Source organism: Vicia villosa, unplaced genomic scaffold (assembly GCF_029867415.1).
Source record: "Vicia villosa cultivar HV-30 ecotype Madison, WI unplaced genomic scaffold, Vvil1.0 ctg.001190F_1_1, whole genome shotgun sequence".
In the NCBI taxonomy this organism is placed as follows: Eukaryota; Viridiplantae; Streptophyta; class Magnoliopsida; order Fabales; family Fabaceae; genus Vicia; species Vicia villosa.
In genome coordinates, this window is record NW_026705527.1 from 386,713 (window position 1) to 408,466 (window position 21,754).

Sequence of the window (21,754 nt, forward strand, 5' to 3'; positions counted from 1 at the left end):
ATTCGTTCTTTTCCCTTTTCCTTTGGAAACAATAAAGCGCGGTGGCGACTTTCACTGAAATATTGATTCAAGTCAATCCTATGGCTTCGATATCATATTTTCCCTGCTACACCACGGTCCGAATCGTAACTTAGTACCTGGTCTACTTCGATTCAGCATACACACACATAAGCAAACGCTAAAGCACGCAAGCAGACAACCCCGATTGTTTAACAAAAACAATGGGCATCAATAGAATGATCATATTTCATATAATATAGCATTCTTATTCCAGCATAACATAGCAGTTAGAAACAATGAGCTAGTTCAGTCTACTATACACAATTTACATAGTATTAGTGTCGCACTTTAACTAAAAGTATGTCAGATATACCGAAAAATAATATTTAGACACCAAGGCTAATTTTCCTATATAGTATACTTTATTAGCTTTCTAACGGTATATGGTACGCGTCAAACGGGTACACGAAGTGGGAGTTATGAATTTTTGAAATTCTGGTCAGCATGCAGAGTAACAGGTTACTTAATTTCAAGTAACCGGTTACTTCAGCCCAGAATCCATTTTTTTCACTTTTCGCTCCCAGGTAACCGGTTACCTCATCCAAGTAACCGGTTACTTCACCTGCAGAACCCCAAATTCTGCATTTTAAAGCTTCTAAACCAGTCTCAATACTTCTAATTGATTCTAAACATCACCTATATCATTTCCACGAATTTTAACATGCAACACTGATCAAGATATACCAGTCAATGACTAATCAAAAACAACTAACAATCAACACAATTAACATGTTAGTGACATGAATTTATGATTATCTCTCACAAAATCCCTAACCCCAATTATAACCCTAACATGCAAATTCCCCAAGCCACTATCTAAGGACTCACCTTGGATCAATGGAGCTTTAGATGATGAACATGCTGCAATTGAGTTCCTATCTTGACCAAAACTCCAACTCCAAACTCATCAAACCCGTAGCCCATTCTTCATCACATTCAGCATGCATGTCCCAACTTCAAACTCGTTTTTCTCCTTCAAAACAGAAGCTATAAATGCGAACCATAGGTGCAAATCGAAGAGAAATTCGTTAGCTTTCCAATGGGACCAGAATCGTTACGATCGGAGTTACGAGTTGAGAGATATACCTGATTTAGTGGAGGCTATTCTTAGAGTGCGAAAATGCAAATATGAATATGAGTTCCTCTTCCTCTTCCATGCCTTTAGTTCTTTTTACTTCATAAAATTCTGACTTGGATAATACTAACCCACCAAACATGCCCTTAGTCACATGCATCATTGTTACATGTCCAAAATGTCCCTAAACTAAGTGACATTTACACCTTTGCCATTTAGTTTGTTTCCAACTAATATTCTTCCATCCCAACTAACTTTTCTCAAATTAGGGATTAAATTCATAACTCCTCCTTGGCACTTCATATATAATCTTGCTAGGATTAATGTGAGATATTACAACAACACAGTTAGTATAATTGTTGAAACATGTTCTGTTAATGTTTTGAATACTACAAACTATGTTATTCAAGAAACTCCAAAGTGATTTCATCAATTTATCATCTAAACAACTTATGGCCTTTATCAAACAAAGAGTTAAAATGATGATTCAAGAATGTACTGACAACGAACAAAGCTTTAAGAACAAATGGATTCTCAGAAGTTCAATAAGTAATTCTCAGAATTATGGTCCCAGAATTACTCCTTCAGATCTTGCATCATAGAGTTACTCTCCAGAATTATGGCCCCAGAGTTACTCTCCAGATTTACGGTCCCAGAGTTACTTGTCCCAGAGTTACTCGTCCCAGAAGTACTGTCCGAGAGTTACTCTCCAGAAGTACTAGTCCCAGAGTTACTCGTCCCAGAGTTACTCCTCCAGATTTACTCTGCCAAGAATAAGTCTTTGTTGAAATAGTCAAATGTCAGAATTTGCAGCACGTCAGAAGTACTCTGAACCAAGACCAAGTCATACCCAAGACCAAGTCCTACAAAGACAAATCTTCCAGCACTTCTCAAAAGAAACTCTCGGCCTTCCTTCACTCTTGGCTTGGCACTATAAATACAAGTCTCATGCTTTATTATTGGGCACCAAAAATATCCAGAAGCATACAAAGAAAGCCAAAGTCTTTATTCACAAAGTATTCATACTCTCTATATATTATCTTTAGCTCTCACTACCATATAGTGATCAAAATATATTAGAGTCATCATACACATTCTATATTTAAAATACTCACTGCCATATGGAGAGTATTTAGGAATTTATTGTAAACCTCCTAAGATCACAAAGTATATCATAGATATACAAACCAATCATTTTGTAAGCTATCTGTAAGCTATACCATTCAGAAGTGTAAGCCTGGTGAGGCTAAGAATACATAGAAGAAAAAACTATTGTAAGAAGTATCAATAAAGGATAATCTCACAGGGTGTGGGGACTGGACTAACCAAGTTGGTGAACCAGGATAAGTTTTCTTGTGTTCTTTATTTACTGTCTTTTTCTTATATTATCCATAACTATATTTTATCACACACAATAACACTAATTACTTGAACTCCTAAAGTTATTACTAATCACTTTCTTCTTATCAAAGACAAAATTTTTAAATACTTATATAAATTTTAAAAGGTACACAATCCAACCCCCCTTGTTGTGTCGTACCTTATTCCATCAATTGGTATCAGAGCTCCGTGCTTTGAATATACAGAACACTTAACCGTGTTAGAGTTAATCGATCAAACAGGAAATGGCTGATACAAAGTTTATAGCTGAAGGAGGATCATCACATAGGCCTCCTTACTTTAATGGTTCTGACTACTACTACTGGAAAGGTAAGATGAGATTGTTTCTAATATCTAATGATAACAACATGTGGTCTCTGGTTGAAAATGGAAACTACACACCAATGACTACTGCAACAGACACAGTTGCGTCAATTCCAAAAATTCAGTCACAATGGACAAAAGAAGAAAACGACAAGGTACTACTAAACTCTAAAGCTCAATTTATTTTATCATGTGCTCTTAGCAGGGAGGAATACGACCGAATAGAAGAATGCACAACTGCTAAAGAAATCTGGGATTCTCTCAAAATACATCATGAAGGAACAAGCCATGTTAAAGAAGAACGAATTGATCTAGGAGTTAGGAAATTTGAAACCTTCGAAATGAAGGAAGAAGAAACCATAGATGAAATGTTCTCTAGATTCACGGTAATTGTCAATGAACTGAGATCACTGGGTAAGGCTTATACTGCTCATGAAAGAATTATAAAAATCTTGAGATGTCTTCCAAAAATCTGGAGACCTATGGTAACAGCTATCTTACAAGCCAAAGATCTAAAGATTCTACAAGTTGAAGAACTTATAGGATCTCTTCGCGCTCATGAAGGTATCCTCAATGAAGATAAACCACAAAGAAAAGGAAAAATGATAGCTCTTAAAACTTCTCAAAATTCTGCATCTCAAATCTCCACCTCACAAGGAACAAATGAAGAAGAAACCGGATTCCTATCTGAAGATGAGAATGATTTGGCTTTAATCTCTAGAAGGATTCAACAGATGATATTAAAAAGAAATCAGAACAGAAGATCATTTCAACCTAGGAAAGATTACCAGAAACCAGAGATTGACAAAAGCAAGATTACATGCTATGGATGCAACAAACTTGGACACTTCAAAACAGAATGTCCACACAAAACTCAAAGAAATTTCTCCTCTAAAAAGAATTCTATGCTCGCACAATGGGATGATTCAGAAAACTCTAACTCTGAAACTGAAGATGAGGAAGCTAACCTATGCTTGATGACCAACTCTGACTCTGAAGAGGTAAGTACACCAAACTTCTGTTATACTTGCAAAGAGATAGGAATTATGTTTGATAATCTATTAGAAGATTCAAATATCTTAACTCAGAGATGCTTAATCCAAAGAGAACAAATTCATACTCTTAAAACTGAAAAAGAAGATCTAATAAAATCTAACTCAAAACATTTAGAAACCATTAAGGAGTTACAAAAGGCATACTCATATTTATCATTACATCAGAAAGCTATTAATGAAAAATTCAAACCTTCTAGCAATCAAGATAAAATTAAAAATCTTGAAAGTCAAGTAGAAACTCTCACTAAAGACATGACTTCATTTGTAAAATCTACTGAAACCTTTCAAAAAATAATGGGATCTCAATCAGGGGTTTTTGATAAAGCTGGCTTAGGTTTTAAGCAATCTGAAAATCAAATGATTTATGAGAATTTTTTTCTTCCAAACAAAAATAGAACTAAGACCCAAATAAAAGAAAAAATTCCTTTGAAAAAGAAAGACATTACTAAACCAAAATGTTGTTATTGTAAAAAAACAAATCATCTTGAAAAACATTGTTATTTCAAAAAGAAAACCAATGTATCAACAAATCATGTCTCTAACAATAAAGGATCCAAAGAAATATGGGTACCCAAAAGGCTACTAACACTTCATGCAGGAATGTCTTCTAACCCTCAAGAAAAAGCCTTGGTACTTGGACAGTGGATGCTCAAGACATATGACTGGAGATAGGGAAAGCTTTGTCTCTTTCAAAAATAAAGAAGGTGGAACTGTAACCTTTGGAAACAATGATAAAGCAAAAATCAAAGGTATTGGTTCCATAGGTAAAAAGGGTACTATATTTATAAACAATGTGCAATACGTGGAAGGATTAAAACACAACCTTCTTAGCATCAGTCAACTATGTGATGATGGCTATGAAGTTAATTTTAATCAAAATTCATGTATTGTAAAAATCCCATTTTCTGACAAAATTCTTTTTCTAGGAAAAAGGCACAAAAATCTTTATACATTTTACTTAGATGATCTTTCATCTGAATCTTGTTTTTTATCCAAGGAAAAGGATAAATGGCTATGGCACAGAAGATGTGGTCATACAAGTATGAAAAATATTTCAACACTTTCAAAATTAGATCTTGTTAGAGGTCTTCCCAAACTAAATTTTGAAAAAGACTCAATCTGTGAAGCTTGCATAAAAGGCAAACAAGTCAAAAGTAGTTTTCATTCAAAAAATATTGTGTCAACACACAAACCTTTAGAAATTCTTCATATTGATTTGTTTGGCCCTGTAAAAACTTCAAGTCTAAGTGGAAAAATATATGGGTTTGTTATTGTTGATGATTTCTCAAGATACACATGGGTACTTTTCTTAAAAAATAAAGATGAATCTTTTGAAGCATTCAAAATCTTTTGCAAAAAAGTTCAAAATGAAAGAAATTCAAATATTGTTGCTGTAAGAAGTGATCATGGAGGAGAATTTGAAAATATTTCCTTTAAAACTTTCTTTGATGAAAATGGTATATCTCATAATTTCTCCTGTCCAAGAACACCTCAACAAAATGGTGTTGTAGAGAGAAAAAATATAACTCTGCAAGAAATGGCTAGAACTATGATTAGTGAATCAAATGTTGAAAAATATTTCTGGGCTGAAGCTATTAACACTTCTTGCTATGTTTTAAATAGAGTAACCATAAGGAAAATCTTGAAGAAAACTCCTTATGAACTATGGAAAAATAGAACTCCAAATATTTCATATTTTCATATCTTTGGATGCTATTGTTATATTCTTAACAACAAAGATTCTCTAGGAAAATTTGATTCAAAATCTGACGAAGGCATTTTTCTTGGTTATTCTTCAACCTCAAAAGGTTAGCGAATTTACAATTTGAAAAATCAATGTGTAGAAGAAAGCATGCATGTTATGTTTGATGAACTGAATGTTGCAGCTTTAGAAAAATCTCACGAGGATGAAGTAACCGATCTAGAAACAATTCCCAACACTCAATCAACAAATACAAGCAACACTATGTGAACATCACCCAAGAAGCCAAAAATACCTCTGAACAACCTACTGCAAATCCTCCAAAAGGATGGAAAAGTGTAACTGATCATCCTCATGAACAAATAATAGGAGACACCTCTGATCAGGTAAGAACTAGAAATTTCTTTAAAGATAACTCTAATAACATGGCAATGATATCTCAGGTAGAACCAAAGAATATCAATGAAGCATTAAAAGATGAATCTTGGATGGAAGCCATGACAGAAGAATTATCTCAGTTTGAGAAAAGCCAAGTTTAGAAACTGGTTCCTTCTCCTCAAGATAAAACTATTATTGGTACAAGATGGGTGTTCAGAAATAAACTTGATGAAAATGGAAAAGTAATCAGAAACAAAGCTAGACTTGTAGCTCAAGGCTATAATCAACAAGAAGGTATAGATTATGATGAAACATATGCACCCCTGGCAAGGTTAGAAGCTATTCGAATTCTCTTAGCATATGCTGCTCATAAGAATATTAAACTTTTTCAAATGGATGTAAAAAGTGCCTTTTTAAATGGGTTCCTAAACGAGGAAGTATATGTTCATCAACCACCTGGTTTTGAAAAACATTCTCATCCTAATCATGTCTTTAAACTAACAAAAGCATTATATGGTCTTAAACAAGCTCCTAGAGCTTGGTATGACAGACTTAGTATTTTTCTCATTAAAAATGATTTTCTCAGAGGAAAAATTGATACAACTCTTTTCAAAAAATCACACAAAAATGACTTACTAATAGTTCAAGTATATGTTGATGACATCATATTTGGTTTAACAAATGAAAAAATGTGTGATGATTTTTCAAAACTGATGCAAAGTGAATTTGAAATGAGTATGATGGGTGAACTCAACTTCTTTCTGGGTTTACAAATAAAACAACTCCAAAATGGAATTTTCATATGTCAAGAAAAATACATTAAAGATTTATTAAAAAAATTTGGAATGAATGAAGCAAAAATTATGGTAACACCTATGCATCCCTCTTCAAACCTTGATAAAGATGAACAAGGACTATCCGTATCAGAAAAGGAATATCGAGGTATGATTGGTTCATTATTATATTTAACTGCCAGTAGGCCTGACATTGTCTTTTCAGTAGGTCTATGTGCACGTTTTCAAACTGACCCTAAGGAATCACATTTGACTGCTGTCAAATGCATTTTTCGATATCTCGTTGGTACCACTGACATTGGTCTATGGTATGAAAAAGGAAATCACATCAACTTAATAGCTTACTGTGATGCTGATTATGCTGGAGACAAAATAGAAAGAAAAAGTACAACTGGAGCGTGTCAATTTCTAGGACAAGCTCTTATTACATGGTCTTGCAGAAAGCAAAATACAATTGCTCTATCAACCACTGAAGCAGAATACGTGTCTGCTGCAAATTGCTGCTCACAAATTTTATGGATAAAAAATCAACTGGAAGACTACTCACTTCAATACTCCAAGGTATCAATTTTTTGTGATAATACCAGTGCTATAAACTTGTCAAAAAATCCTATTCAACACTCGAGATCTCAACACATTGAAATAAAACATCATTTTGTAAGAGATCACGTTCAGAAAGAAAATATAGAACTCATTTTTGTAGATACAAACAATCAATTAGCAGATATTTTCATCAAACCTCTAGTGGAAGATAGATTTAATTTTCTAAAATCAAAATTATCTATTATCAAAATACCTAAGTAAATATAGCTCTCTTTTATTTTTCCTTTACCTATAATATATTAAAAAAAAAATATTATATATATTTTTTTTGTTGCTCTTAATAATATATATATTAGAATTTTAATTAATCAAAATTTGCTTATATTAAGTGTTTTCCAAAAATCACGTGTTTTCTTCTTTGCCTTTCTCGTTTCTCTATATTTCTTCATCATTACACAAAAAACTGCCTCTTCCCTTACCAATCAAATCAACACACTTTCTACCAACTTCTCATCAAATCAGTGATCTTCCCAACGTTTTCAAATGATTCAACTTCATCTCTCTTAAACCCTTGAAATGGTATTCAAAGTCACCACAACTATTGTTCCATTTGCTGATACTATATTCACGCCTCCTTCCAAAACACAGAAAAACCTCTCCATGGAAAAACCACCCACCAAGCACCGCACCACCACCACTCGACAAAAATCAACCATGAAATCCACTGACTCTCGTCCAACACCCACCACTCCCACCCGTCGCTCAGCACGACATGCAAACACCTCTCATGATTCCACTCCATCTGAGCAAGATACAGAAAAATCTCGAAACCCTAATTTTCCTCTTCCCTCAACCCAGATCGTCTCTGCTCCTCAACCCACCAAACCATCCTCGTCACACATTTCCACTCAATCAAGCGAAGGAACCTCCCTTGTTTCTTCGTCATTCCAAGCCTATGATCATCCCTCTGAAGTCTCAACCAAAGAGTTCATCTCTGATGATGATGTTCGTTCTCTCTATAACAACAAATGGCGTTCACTCCCTATTGTTGCCGGCAAAACCGTTAACTTGGATAGTTACTCAATCTGGGGTTATGATATAAACGAGCTCGCAATAGCCACAGGTTGGACAAACTTTCTCCAACTCTCTGATGTCTTCTACCCTAGATTAGTTAGAAGCTTTTTTGCTGCTATTGAAACCTCTAACAGTAATACACAGCTAATCTCATCTGTTAAGGGTCGTCAAATAACTCTAACCCCAGAGCTCCTTTGCGACATTCTGCATGTCCCAAACAATGGACTTCATCTCTTCAATGATGACTGGCCCTCATCTTATAACTTGGATATTGAATCCTACAGACTTTCCATCTCCAAACATCAAACTGAACGTTTTGTGTCTGCCAACCTTGAACCTCTCAGCCATATCATTCATAACTTCTGTATTCACACTATCCTTCCAAGAAAAGGCAGTATGGAACGAGTTACTGATAAAGACCTACTTGTCATCTATCATTTCTCAAAGAAAACTCCTCTCAATATAGGGTATTTGGTGCTCAACTATATCAAACACACTGGTCTAAGAGCAATAAGCGCTCCTTATGGTATGCTTCTTACCAAAATATTCAAGCACTTTAATGTTCCTCTGGATGATGAAGACTCCTTTGAAATCAACAAAATACTGGATGCCTCCAAGCTAAAGCGCATGAAAATTCCTTCTCTCAAGCGTGCACCATCACCTAAACCTGAAACCAAATCAAAACGCAGACGCCTTGTTAAGCAATATGCTCCAATTGAACCATTAACAACAGGTATCGAATCTTCTAACTCTCCAAATAGCCTGACAACAAACTCTCCTATTCCACTATCTGTGGCTCTTCCAAACACTGCTGACCTAGAATCTCCACAAAAGTCATCACCAATTTCTCCTCATAACTCTGAATCCATGTCTCCAAACTCAAAGCAAATAGCTAAACCATCTCCTGAAACCACATAATGCATTGACCTAACTTCAACCTCACCAATACCAGTAGAATCCTCACCACAAACGGTTGTCATCTCTCAAGCTCCAGTTTCTCTTCCAACTGAAACTATCTCAAATGTTGAAAATCCTTCAACTCTGGAGACTTCTGACACTGACATGATCAACATTTTCGCTCTTGAAAACCTTCTTTCAAGTCCTCCTGCTGCTTCAGCTCACCAACCACCCTCACCAATATCTCCACACACTCCTGCTTCCAATCCAAACCCGGATGCTCAGTTGTCCTCACTCATATCCATGCTTGAAGCTGAATTATTAACTCCACCTGCTTCAAATCAACAAACCTCAATTATCCCCCATGTTGTCACCTACACTTCCCCTTCTATGACAATAGTTCCTGTCTCTAACACCTCACCATTGAATTCTCCAAAATCCTATAAAGAACCTTCTCCTCCAAGAATTCAACTCACTTCCATTGACCACACAGACTCTGATGATCTTACTGCTCAGATAGAAGCCTTCTTCAACAACCCCATTCAACTACCTGAATAAACTAGTCTTACAGAAACACATGCTATGCCTTCTGTTCCACAATCTGATCCTTATGTCTTCCAAACAAACTCTCCAATCTTTTCCTCTCCAAAGGAAGATGATGACAACTCTTTCAATGTTCAAACTCTTCTTGCTCCAAGGTATGACTCATCACCCCCAAGAAACACCACTAATAATTCCAATACCCTTCCTCAGCATCCCATCGGATCCATCACATCCTCATTCTTTAACAATTTCCCCAACATTGGTAATCGTCCTCTTGTTTATCCTCGAACTACAACCTCATCTGATACGGTTAACCCCCATCAGGGCGTCTCTCTTCGGTCACTTACAGCTCTACAAAAGCAATTAATGGCTTACCAAAAATTCTGGATTGAGTATGTCACTGAACAAATGTGCCCACGGTTTCCAGGAATGCTTCCTCCGGATCCCTCTCAGATTCAGTTTCCAATTCTGCCATTATACTCTGAGGCAACATCTGATGATGAACCATCTGGTTCTTAATCCTCTCGTCCTTTATCTTTTGGTGCCCCCTTTCTTTTTGTATGTTTGACAAAAGGGGGAGAACAAGCTTTGACCAAAGCTTTGTTTTGTTTAAGTTCTTTGTACTTTATTTATCTATTGTTCACTAGGACTTTGTATTAAATTTAGCAGTAGTCCTCTAGGATCTTTTTGTTTGTGCACCAAAATATTGATGTAAATCATTTGATGTATTGATCCTCAAACATTAATCAAATACTGCTATCTAATCAACATGTGTTTCAAATGCTTTTAAATTCATTTACTATATATGAACTAACATATTCAGGGGGAGCATTTGCCCTTTCAAAGTATGCATCTTTTCAGGGGGAGTTTCAAAGTCCTTACTCAAAGAAACTAAAATAAAAAGTTTGTCACCATTCAAAAAGGGGGAGAATGTTGAAACATGTTCTGTTAATGTTTTGAATACTACAAACTATTTTATTCAAGAAACTCCAAAGTGATTTCATCAATTTATCATCTAAACAACTTATGGCCTTTATCAAACAAAGAGTTAAAATGATGATTCAAGAATGTACTGACAACGAACAAAGCTTTAAGAACAAATGGATTCTCAGAAGTTCAATAAGTAATTCTCAGAATTATGGTCCCAGAATTACTCCTTAAGATCTTGCATCATAGAGTTACTCTCCAGAATTATGGCTACAGAGTTACTCTCCAGATTTACGGTCCCAGAGTTACTTGTCCCAGAGTTACTCGTCCCAGAAGTACTGTCCGAGAGTTACTCTCCAGAAGTACTAGTCCCAGAGTTACTCGTCCCAGAGTTACTCCTCCAGATTTACTCTGCCAAGAATAAGTCTTTGTTGAAATAGTCAAATGTCAGCATTTGCAGCACGTCATAAGTACTCTGAACCAAGACCAAGTCATACCCAAGACCAAGTCCTACAAAGACAAATCTTCCAGAACTTTTCAAAAGAAACTCTCGGCCTTCCTTCATTCTTGGCTTGGCACTATAAATACAAGTCTCATGCTTTATTATTGGGCACCAAAAATATCCACAGGCATACAAAGAAAACCAAAGTCTTTATTCACAAAGTATTCATACTCTCTATATATTATCTTTAGCTCTCACTACCAAATAGTGATCAAAATATATTAGAGTCATCATACACATTCTATATTTAAAATACTCACTGCCATATGGAGAGTATTTAGGAATTTATTGTAAACCTCCTGAGATCACAAAGTATATCATAGATATACAAACCAATCATTTTGTAAGCTATCTGTAAGCTATACCATTCAGAAGTGTAAGCCTGGTGAGGCTAAGAATACATAGAAGAAAAAACTATTGTAAGAAGTATCAATAAAGGATAATCTCACAGGGTGTGGGGACTGGACTAACCAAGTTGGTGAACCAGGATAAGTTTTCTTGTGTTCTTTATTTACTGTCTTTTTCTTATATTATCCATAACTATATTTTATCACACACAATAACACTAATTACTTGAACTCCTAAAGTTATTACCAATCACTTTCTTCTTATCAAAGACAAAATTTTTAAATACTTATATAAATTTTAAAAGGGACACAATCCAACCCCCCTTGTTGTGTCGTACCTTATTCCATCAATAATTTCTTCTATCGAGTTGAGACACTCTCGTCGCCTCTACTCGATAGTCTAATAATTCTTAATTTGATGTCACACCACACCCTTTCAACATGTGAGAGACATATAATCTGCATCTACTTTTAAACATATTCGTAAAAGCTTGAACTTTTAAAACAGAAAAATTGGAATAATTTATAAAATTTCTCGTAACAAATTGGACAGAGAATCTACATGAGGTATGTCATAAGACAATCCTCATGGTCCTAAATTCCTAATCGACTATTCAAACATAGCTAAAAATATTAAGCATGCATAAAATTAAGCAAAGGTATGAGCATCATAATGTAAAAAAGAAATAAACAAGACATGTATTGCAAAAAACCTCGTTGTTACAAACTTGCTCCACAAAGACTTTTACAATTAGTGGCAGAAAAGGGGAAAATGCATAAAATAATTAAAGTGCAGAGTAAAATAAAATGGTACAAAGCTTGTGTCATTCTTCTCCGCTTACATCTTATTTATAGGCTTCTGTGGCACTAATAGAGAGTAAAAAAAACTAAATCACGAAACCTAATTGAAGGAAATGTAAGGGCTTCAAAACTGAAACGAAAGAAAATCAAAAGTCACTAGTAGTTTGGGGGAATACGACTGTACCACAGTGTTACAGGTTGGCCGTAATCCTTGCTATTTCAAGAATAACAACCCTTTCTTCACCTGTTACACACGTAACATGTTGTTATGGGATGACCGTAACAACCGGATCGCTGCCTTTTTACCACGACAATGCCTCTTTTGCTGGATCTTTATTAATCAGCTCCATTTTCTTGTTGTACGTGAAACATAGACAAAACACCAAAATTTGGAAGTAAATCGCACAAAACAAAATAAAAACTTTTAAAAATTACCTAATTAAAAGACGATTAAAATATTGTTGATCATTATGCATAATTCTTTTTAGTGATTAATCACTAATAAATTGATTTACAAGTTACTTTTTAAAAACGAGAGTGAAATTAATAATCGCTTCAGATTAGGTATCTAGTTTACCACCACCTAGGAATGGATGTGGATCCTTAAAACTCATATTTTTGCTAAGTTTAATTGTTTAATCTTAAAGTATAACTTATCAAGAGATTGAGGAGTTCGTTTAAATTATTAAAAGTTTAATTATTAAAAAATTATGATTGCATAATCTTGAGAATGAATAATCACTTAAGTTAACAAGGTCAATAAGAAGTACAAAGAAAAACTTGTGTCACGCTCATCCCGAACAATTTTTTTTTTTTTTATGAATTTTACAAACATTATCTTTAGTGATTGATTCTCTCAAACAAGCATAAGAAACCTTTTTCTCAATAAATAGACATTTAAATTCAATACTAATCGTAGCAAATTAGCAATCATGTTCGATATTGAGTGGTATTTCACCACAATATTAGTCACAAGAATCCATAATCAACCCCCTTATCTTTTCTCTTTTTTTTTTCCTACTGTTGTGGCGATAGGTAAGTGTAATAAAACTTCTTATTGAATTGATACATGTAATTATTTGGTTATTGTAAAAAGATTAGAAATGGTTGAATCAATAATTCAGCAAAGAGTCATTCATTTTTTTAAAGATTAACTCAATTGGAAAAGAGTTTTTTTTTAATAAGCAATTTGAATATAAGATATCGCACTAGGGGTGCAACCCTTACATCAAGAACACACTAATGGACTATTTTACAAAGCAAAGGTGATTTGTACCAATCATAAAAATTAATTCTACTTGGAAGCTCCTTATGACTAATCCATCTCCATGAAAAGTACAAAATGTTTGATATCACCTCGTCGAAGCAAAAGTTGGCGGTATCAAAAATAATTATATTTCTCATCTTCCAAATGCACCAAATTATAGCTATCCATATAGTGTTTAGGATAGCTTTAGCATTGGTATTCTTCACCTTTTCTTGTATTATCCCAAAACTCTTGAAATCCTCATAAGCAATATTAACATCATCTCCCAACCACAAGAAGATTCTATCCCACACCTCCTTTGTGACTTGGCAATTGAAAAACAAATGATCCAAAGATTCCGGATTGCGGTTGCAAAACGGGCAATCTATAGAAGACAACAAAGACACACCTCTATTTACAAGTTGGTCTTTTGTAGGTATTCTATTGATGATAAATCTCCAAGAAAAAATCTTGATCTTTGCCGGAATGTTTATCTTCCAAATGACATCCAACATCTTGATGATGGTAGTTGGCCAAGCTAGTTCCTTTGCATTAGCAACCAAGTGCGACACGTTAGACACCATGAAATCTCCGTTAGAATTTAAACTCCAACGAAAATCATCCTTTCCCGAAAGGTCCGGCACCATCCTTTGAAGAAGCGATTTCAAGTCCCTAAGCTCCTCGTTGATTACCGTGACCAAAGTAGAAGCGTTGGGGTCCGTCGGCACAACCGAATGCAAAACATCCGCATCTAATATGTCTTCCAAGGACCATGTGGTTTCCCCGTTATTGACAATAAAGACGTCACTAACCGCACTTAATTTGTTGGTTGTACGCTCGAACAAGTGAGGAAAGACAAAACGAAGCGGTTGATCCTCCACCCAACAACTATACCAAAAAAGAATGTGGTTACCTTTCTTGAAATCACACTTAATCCAATCGGCGAAACCTTCCCCCAAATCGTCCTCTTTGATGTCGTTAAGGCAATTGGAAAAGAGTTGATTCACCCACTAAAGAAGAGATCGTGAATTGAACTCAACCACAAAACTCAACTCACTTAAATTTTAGATTTGTTATAGAAGAATTTATAAAAGAATCAAAGCTCATTATAAGACTAGTAACTATGGCTTCTATATGAAACATGTATTGAAGAATTTTATCCTGAATCTGAATATCTATATAAAAAGAGTCCAACAAAAGAATAAAAAACCACAAATTACAAAAAATGAAACTTCCTTAAAAGAATCATCAAAATAAATAAATCAATCACACTTATGTGAAGTAAACTTATTTATCACTGCCTAATTTTTACCAGCAAGCTCAAACTATTGCTATTTTATTTTATTTTTCAATAAATTAACTAATTTTCCAATGCAGGTTTGATGATCTTATTCTTTCATGCTCTCACAAATACTCTCAACAAGAGACAGTAGGAATCCATCTGCCCCATGTTTAGCCACCAAGGATATTGATATTGGAAGATTATCATACATTCCCAATGGTATACTTATCTGCAAATAAATAAATAAAAAATGTTACTGTTAGGAAATTCTAAAGTTCAGTTCATAAAAGAAAAACATAAAAGTCCCATGATAGAGATAGATAGATATATACCTGGCAACCACCAGATAATCCAGCAATAGTTTGAAGCATAAAAGCCTTTTCATTAAATTCTTTTAATTCTGATGGACTTGTCTTCAACTTGGGTGGTGGCCCTGAAACTGTAGGGAGCATGATAACACCAAAGTCCTGCAATTTCATCACACACATATTAACAACTTGACACAGACACACATTTTTTCAGAGACGTCAGTGCTATATTGAAAAAAACTTGTTATAGAATATTACGAGTGATTAAAATTTTTCAGAAAAATACCCCAAGAAGAGCGGTAAGAGCATCACGCCATTCTCCTTTCACAGAATAAGCAACATCAACATTCTCTCCGGTCGACTTTAGAGCCGCTCCAACCATTTCTGTAACTCCAGGGCCTAAATTAGGTTTCACTTCATCAATCCATTCACCATGTGTCTTCTTGAATTCATATTTTGCAATTGTCTGCATAGCATTTGTGAGTGCAGCCAGTGCCGGAACATTATGCTGCGAGTCTTTATTCTCTTCGGTCATAAAATGATTCAAACTCGCAACATTAGCCTTTATATAATCATCAATCTTTTCATGCTTCAATACATCACCTCCATATAACTTCTCTATAGCCTTGATGATAGCTTGAGTAACAGCATCATATGGAATGCTTGAAAGCGGAAAACAGTCATCAGCAATGATAACTTTTGTAGGTCTAACCGGTGTCACTTTCGGTAAATTTAGAAGTACATGACCAACTCTGCTCAAAATCGACGCGTCCCTCGCAAACCAGCCTACATATAAAATCACAGTTAACATGTGAATCCTGATATTGCAGCAAAATACGACCAATGAAGAGACATGTAATTACCTGGAGTATCCAAACTTGGTGCCATTGGAGTAACACCTGTCCTTGGAATAGCGTTATGAGAAGGACGAATACCGAAAATTCCACAGTATGATGCAGGAATTCTCATGCTTCCTATGCAGTCAGTACCTGTCATAAGAAAAAACGAAAGAACATGTTTATATATGAGAACACAAATATTTCAAGTCATATAAATATTAATGTTGAGAATGAAGGAGTAGTTTGTCACCTAAGGAGAAATCAACAAGCTTTGCAGCGACAGCGACAGCGGAACCACTGGAAGATCCTCCAGGAATTCTATCTGGTACACAAGGATTTCTAGGTGTACCAAAGTGTATATTCTCCCCGTTTATACTGCAAAACCATATACTATACTCAATTATTCATATTCATATTCACATATAATATGTACTTGTTGCTTTAAAAAAATTATGTTCATCTAAAATACCCTGGTGATGTTTTTTTGTATAGTTTCCAGCATTAGATAAAAACTTTTAACGGTCTTAATTCATATGGCAATGAATGATTACATACTATCATTTGTAAACTTTTACTATTTTTACATTCAAACTTATAAAAAAGTACTAGTGACACATTTTTCAACATATTTATTTTTACTTGTGAAAAAAAAAAAAAGACAACTAAAAAATATAGATCAGAAATTAAACAATTCAAAAAATTAAAAAATAAACAATTCAATTAATATTTAAATAGACTAATAAATTAAAATATTAATAAAATAAAATATTTATTTGCATTGACTTATTCGAATTCATTTAATAGAATAAATTTTTAGATAATATTTATTAATAAAAACAATAAATAACATTGTTCATAAAAAAATTAGCTTATTTTCATATATTTTTTAAGATAACTAACATTTATTTTTTAATTTAAAATATAAAATATAATAATAATAATTGTTATTTATATTTATTTAAATAATGGAGCGGATAGACATAAATGCTTTTAACTTAGATTTATAAAAAAGTTTTTATTTTTTCTATTTAAAAAAAAAAATTCTAATTTAGACTAAAGTTGGATAGTAAACCCATATTAGTTGACTTGACTATTTTGGGTCCTTAATTTTAAGTAACACAATACCCACGATCAAAATTCACTGTGACTTATAAATTCATGTGCAAGCGACATAATTCATTGCACATATTGAAATTTCAACCAATAAAACTTAAGAGTTAAATGGTTATGTACTAAACTGTCATCTAATAGAAATATATTGTTTAACCATGTTATATCAGTAAATTAAAAATTACAATCTGATTTAGTGAGTGATTAGTGCATCAACTATTTTTTCTAAAAAAATTATTTAAGAAATGTTCGGTTAGAAATTCTCCAAATTTACTATTCAACAAAATCAATTATTTAAAAATATCATGTTAGTAATTCTATAAAATCAATTATGTTGATCCCAAAATCAAATACACACAATAGCTCTTTTAAACACGATCTAGGTCAGTCATTGATTTAAATCTAGACGAGTCCTATTATTTTGAAACTGTGTATCACATAATTTTGGTATAATTAACGTCCCTTACAAATTTTTCTAAATCTTGATTACGTTTCTGACATTTTTATATAGAATGAATGCAATATCTAAAACCAAAAGAAAAAGCTCAAGAAAATCGAACCTATAGGCCAATACATCAGTGACGTTGGAACCAATACAAATTGCACCTGCTTGTAACAAAGTGATAACCGATGGAGCAGTCGATGTAGCCACTTGATGTGTCTTTGCCCATTCAGGACTCCCATAACCAACAACGAAACCTTTCACATCAAACCTATAATTAATGGATTCAAATCCGATTAATTTGATTAATTAATCTTGTTTTAACGATAGAGATTAAAATAAAATGTTACGAAACTTACATGTCTTTGACGGAAAAAGTGAGTGAATTCAAAGGAAGAGAAGGTGATGAATCCAAATGTAAATTGAATTTCTCGACGAATGCACCATAATCTGAATCCATGATTGATGAAAACTTGCAAAGATCGATCCTGTTATTAATTTTTATGAATATATGAATATGAGTATCAAGCCAATTTATATATCAATTTCAAACCCTATTATTGGCTAAACATAAAGAGAATTAATTATTAAGATAATTTCTATTTTTCATTTAACAGCAACAACTACTGGTTATTTATATAGTACTATATCCTTTAAAAGAGATACAAAATCAAAATAGAAATTCTACTCCCTATCCCTATGACTAGGACGTACCTAACAATAAATGGAATAATAAATTGACACGTGGCATAATTAAACTTCTAATAATCATTAATTAAATAGATTGTGTTGAAAAATATGTATGGTAAAACTGGATAGGCCAATTAAAAGAAAAAGATACTAGGAACTTGCATGTACCTTACGTATATAATGATTAATGACAGATGCATGCGTATACAAGAAAAATGAAGAATTTTTAAACTCTCTTCTCTTGTTGTTGTGACTTGTGTCACCAACACATAATATTATAATCAATAAAAGAAGAGAGTTAAAATGTAAATTGATGTTTTAGAGTTCAATCTTTTGATGATATTATTTATTTATATTTATAAGTTAGTAAAAATAAATTGATAGTATTTATAAATGAATAACATTTAAAAGGAATATAAAAAAAGGAAAGAAAATAATACTTCAAATATTTATAGCAAAATATTCAAAATAAAAATTAATTTAATGTTTTATATATTAAAATGACATGGATGGTAGAACATAAAAATTCATTTTTGGAAATCTGGAAGATTTTATCACAAGGATAATTTTATATTTTATGGAATAAAATAAAAGAAAATCCAATAAAATCATTATATTTAAAATAAGATCATTAGTAAAAAAAATACAATAATATGAATTAATTTAACTTTTTTATTAAAAATTAAATATAGTTTTCTTGTAAGATTGACATTATCATATATATAAATAAAAATTACACATTTATTTAGCTTTTTTAACATATATAAAAAATTATTAAGTTTATAAAGTACTTTATAAATATATAATATTATGGTTTTACAAAAATAATTTTGCTATTTAAATATTATATATGTCATCATATATATAACATAAATTGTGTACGAAAAATAATATTATCATTATCTTTTATACATATAGCTATTTGATAGTGACTTTAGCATCAAAGATACTTGTGCAAGTAATTCCTACTTTAGACTATGATACCACTCACTATCTTTACCATCGACATAAGGTCCCCTTTAATTTGCAAGAGATTCACAAATCACATTAAACAAAAAGAATTACTAATATTTAGTGCAATATGAAACGTATTGGTAATGATCATATTTAGTAAATAGTTTTTTTAATAAATAAAAAATTATCTTATAACATAGGTATAAAAAATAATAATCACTAATATTTCTTATAATATTCTTTAATTTTTAAAAGTATACAGGATATACTATATGGTTGTGTTGACCTGACTCGTTGATAGGTAAAATAATTTATTTAATTAATGGTGCAGTGCTATGCTAAGATAAGGATATGAATGATTAAGAAATTAAAGCATAAAGAATGATGAACAAGAGACATCATCAAACGCAAACAAATATAGATGAAGTGGAAAATTTGTGTAGCCTCTTAAAAAGAAAAATGACAAATTAGAAGAATGAAACATTACAGTGATAAGATTTGTGGAAGATGCACCATAGCTGGGATTGTGTGGAAACAAAGGGTGTGAGGTGGTGAGAGAGATGTAGAAAATGAAAGCAAAGAATGAATGGAATATTTGTGTGAATGTTAATGATAGATGTGTGTGTTTAGGACTTTATATATATTTGGTGGGATACTCGCCGCGTACGTCTTGTGTCAACTATTGAGGCCTACGCATCCTTTTTGGCTAATTTCCAAGAAGACTACCAGGCGGCTTGGAAAATATATCTCAAAGACTCTAACAATCAACATATAATACATATATCCTGTTAAGAAAAAAAAGTAGGACAAACATAAAGTCTAAGAATTTGCAAGCAGAGTTTTCACTATTATTCTTAACTAAAATTCATTAACCATTTCAATCGAGTTTTATATATATATATATATATATATATATATATATATATATATATATATATATATATATATATATATATATATATATATATATATATATATATATATATATATATATATATATATATATATATATATATTATTCGCTAATCAGATGTCACATGCAAGTATACATGTATATTTGATTGCAGTAAATGATAAAGATAAGAGTGTCGAACTCATAGAGAGTGGAATAGTTATTTAGGTTGATTTTGAAATTAACTATCTTTGAGTTTTAAGCATGAACAGAGAGAGAAATAATATTTGGTGGTTCACTTAAAACAGATCTTAAAACAATGCAAAGTGATGGTGGAAATATGTCAAGAGTGAGTGAGTTGAGCCATGATCCATTAATAGTTTAATACTGTATATGTAAATATGCATTTATGATATGTTGAGTCGTGACAGACAAGGTCAGAGTGATATTGTGGTGTATCTCTACAACATCAAAACATGCATATAAAGGGCAGGGGAACAAATATCTAACCTCACTTATAACCCTGATATACGTCTATTTGTATTCTAAAATTCTTAATTGTTGCAGCCCTTTATCTCTAAGTGAACTAGGTGAGTAAATATCTCTATCATACTCGTATTAACCACGTTTATTGTGAAATCCACTTGTTGTTAGATTTCTCACAACAACAAGCTTTTATCTATTTCTACGTTTGCCAAATAAAGAAACATATTTATAAACAAGTTATCACATAGCAAAAGAAGTCACTAAGCAACACATCATATAAAATAAAACGACTTAAAATTAACTTCACATTGCTCAACTACAAAAGGGTTATCTCATACTGAGCTAAGTACAAACTACAAACATGGTTCTTAGAAGAAACATCCTTAAACACATAAAGAAAAAGAGATGTAAACCTAAGAGAGACTTGAGAACTTCTTGAGACGGATAATCTTCAAGAGATAACTCCAGTTGTGCCAGAGCTCACCAGCTGGTACCGAATTAGGTGAGAAGAAGAAAACTCTTTCTACTCTCCCCTTTCCTCACACTAAGTAACTCTGTATATTTTCTTGAAATGCTGAACCCTTTTCTCAATCTCATCAAGGTCCTATTTATAGACTTGAGCTAGGGTTTCTTGTGATGCATTGGATCATGGGCCTAATATGAAGAAATCACATCAAACCCATATAATAATCAACAATATCACCTCAATTCTTCTTCTTATCCAACAAGGAATCAGATACAAGGGAACAATTGTGGGGCACAGAGCATCCTGTGGCAAACTGCCACAACAGCTTGCAGATAGTGCAGCAGGCTGCGCAGAGTATTATTGTACTATATTTTTTCTTCTAGTGCCTCCAAACCTTATCCTTTTGAATTCAATGTTTGCCCTAGAATATAGTTGGCTTCTTTGTTAATTTCTCTTTTTCTAAGTCAAGCTCCTTTCTTTAGCTTGTGCTCATCGTTATAGACGAGTGCAGTTTTGTCTCAGCTCAAAAATTTATCCTTAAATTAAGCAAAAACACATTAAAACATAAAAGGGAGCACCTATTGTGTTCCAATGAATATATATATATATATATATATATATATATATATATATATAT

General features: G+C 32.9%; 3 protein-coding genes across 3 annotated transcripts; 2 read left to right on the plus strand and 1 right to left on the minus strand.

Moving 5' to 3' along the window:
* The first annotated feature begins 2,760 nt into the window (after positions 1 to 2,760).
* Positions 2,761 to 6,135, plus strand: LOC131633936 (uncharacterized). Its single transcript, XM_058904615.1, has 2 exons — positions 2,761 to 3,840; positions 6,040 to 6,135. The coding sequence occupies exons 1-2, from the start codon at positions 2,761 to 2,763 to the stop codon at positions 6,133 to 6,135; spliced, it is 1,176 nt and encodes a 391-aa protein (XP_058760598.1).
* A 1,752-nt stretch (positions 6,136 to 7,887) lies between these two features.
* LOC131633938 (uncharacterized) lies at positions 7,888 to 9,303 on the plus strand. Its single transcript, XM_058904616.1, has one exon. The coding sequence runs from the start codon at positions 7,888 to 7,890 to the stop codon at positions 9,301 to 9,303; it is 1,416 nt and encodes a 471-aa protein (XP_058760599.1).
* Positions 9,304 to 14,760: 5,457 nt separating this feature from the next.
* On the minus strand, positions 14,761 to 19,908 carry LOC131633912 (amidase 1-like). The gene is made up of 8 exons (XM_058904583.1): positions 19,761 to 19,908; positions 17,989 to 18,117; positions 17,748 to 17,900; positions 16,328 to 16,452; positions 16,102 to 16,227; positions 15,525 to 16,024; positions 15,263 to 15,397; positions 14,761 to 15,159 (listed from the first exon to the last, which is right to left on the minus strand). Exons 1-8 carry the CDS (start codon positions 19,787 to 19,789, stop codon positions 15,037 to 15,039), a joined length of 1,320 nt encoding a protein of 439 aa, XP_058760566.1. The 5' UTR covers positions 19,790 to 19,908; the 3' UTR covers positions 14,761 to 15,036.
* Between the last annotated feature and the right edge of the window lie 1,846 nt (positions 19,909 to 21,754).

What these genes read in the sequence shown, in the direction of transcription:
- LOC131633938 (XM_058904616.1), top strand. Translation starts at nt 7,888, where the DNA reads ATGGTATTCAAAGTCACCACAACTATTGTTCCATTTGCTGATACTATA.
- LOC131633912 (XM_058904583.1), bottom strand. Translation starts at nt 19,789, where the DNA reads ATGGTGCATCTTCCACAAATCTTATCACT. An exon ending in ACTTTTTCCGTCAAAGACAT is followed by an intron (nt 17,901 to 17,988) that starts GTAAGTTTCGTA and finishes CATTAATTATAG; the next exon opens with GTTTGATGTGAAAGGTTTCG. An exon ending in GCTTGTTGATTTCTCCTTAG is followed by an intron (nt 16,228 to 16,327) that starts GTGACAAACTAC and finishes TTCTTATGACAG; the next exon opens with GTACTGACTGCATAGGAAGC.
- LOC131633936 (XM_058904615.1), top strand. Translation starts at nt 2,761, where the DNA reads ATGGCTGATACAAAGTTTATAGCTGAAGGAGGATCATCACATAGGCCT. An exon ending in CCAACTCTGACTCTGAAGAG is followed by an intron (nt 3,841 to 6,039) that starts GTAAGTACACCA and finishes ATGATATCTCAG; the next exon opens with GTAGAACCAAAGAATATCAA.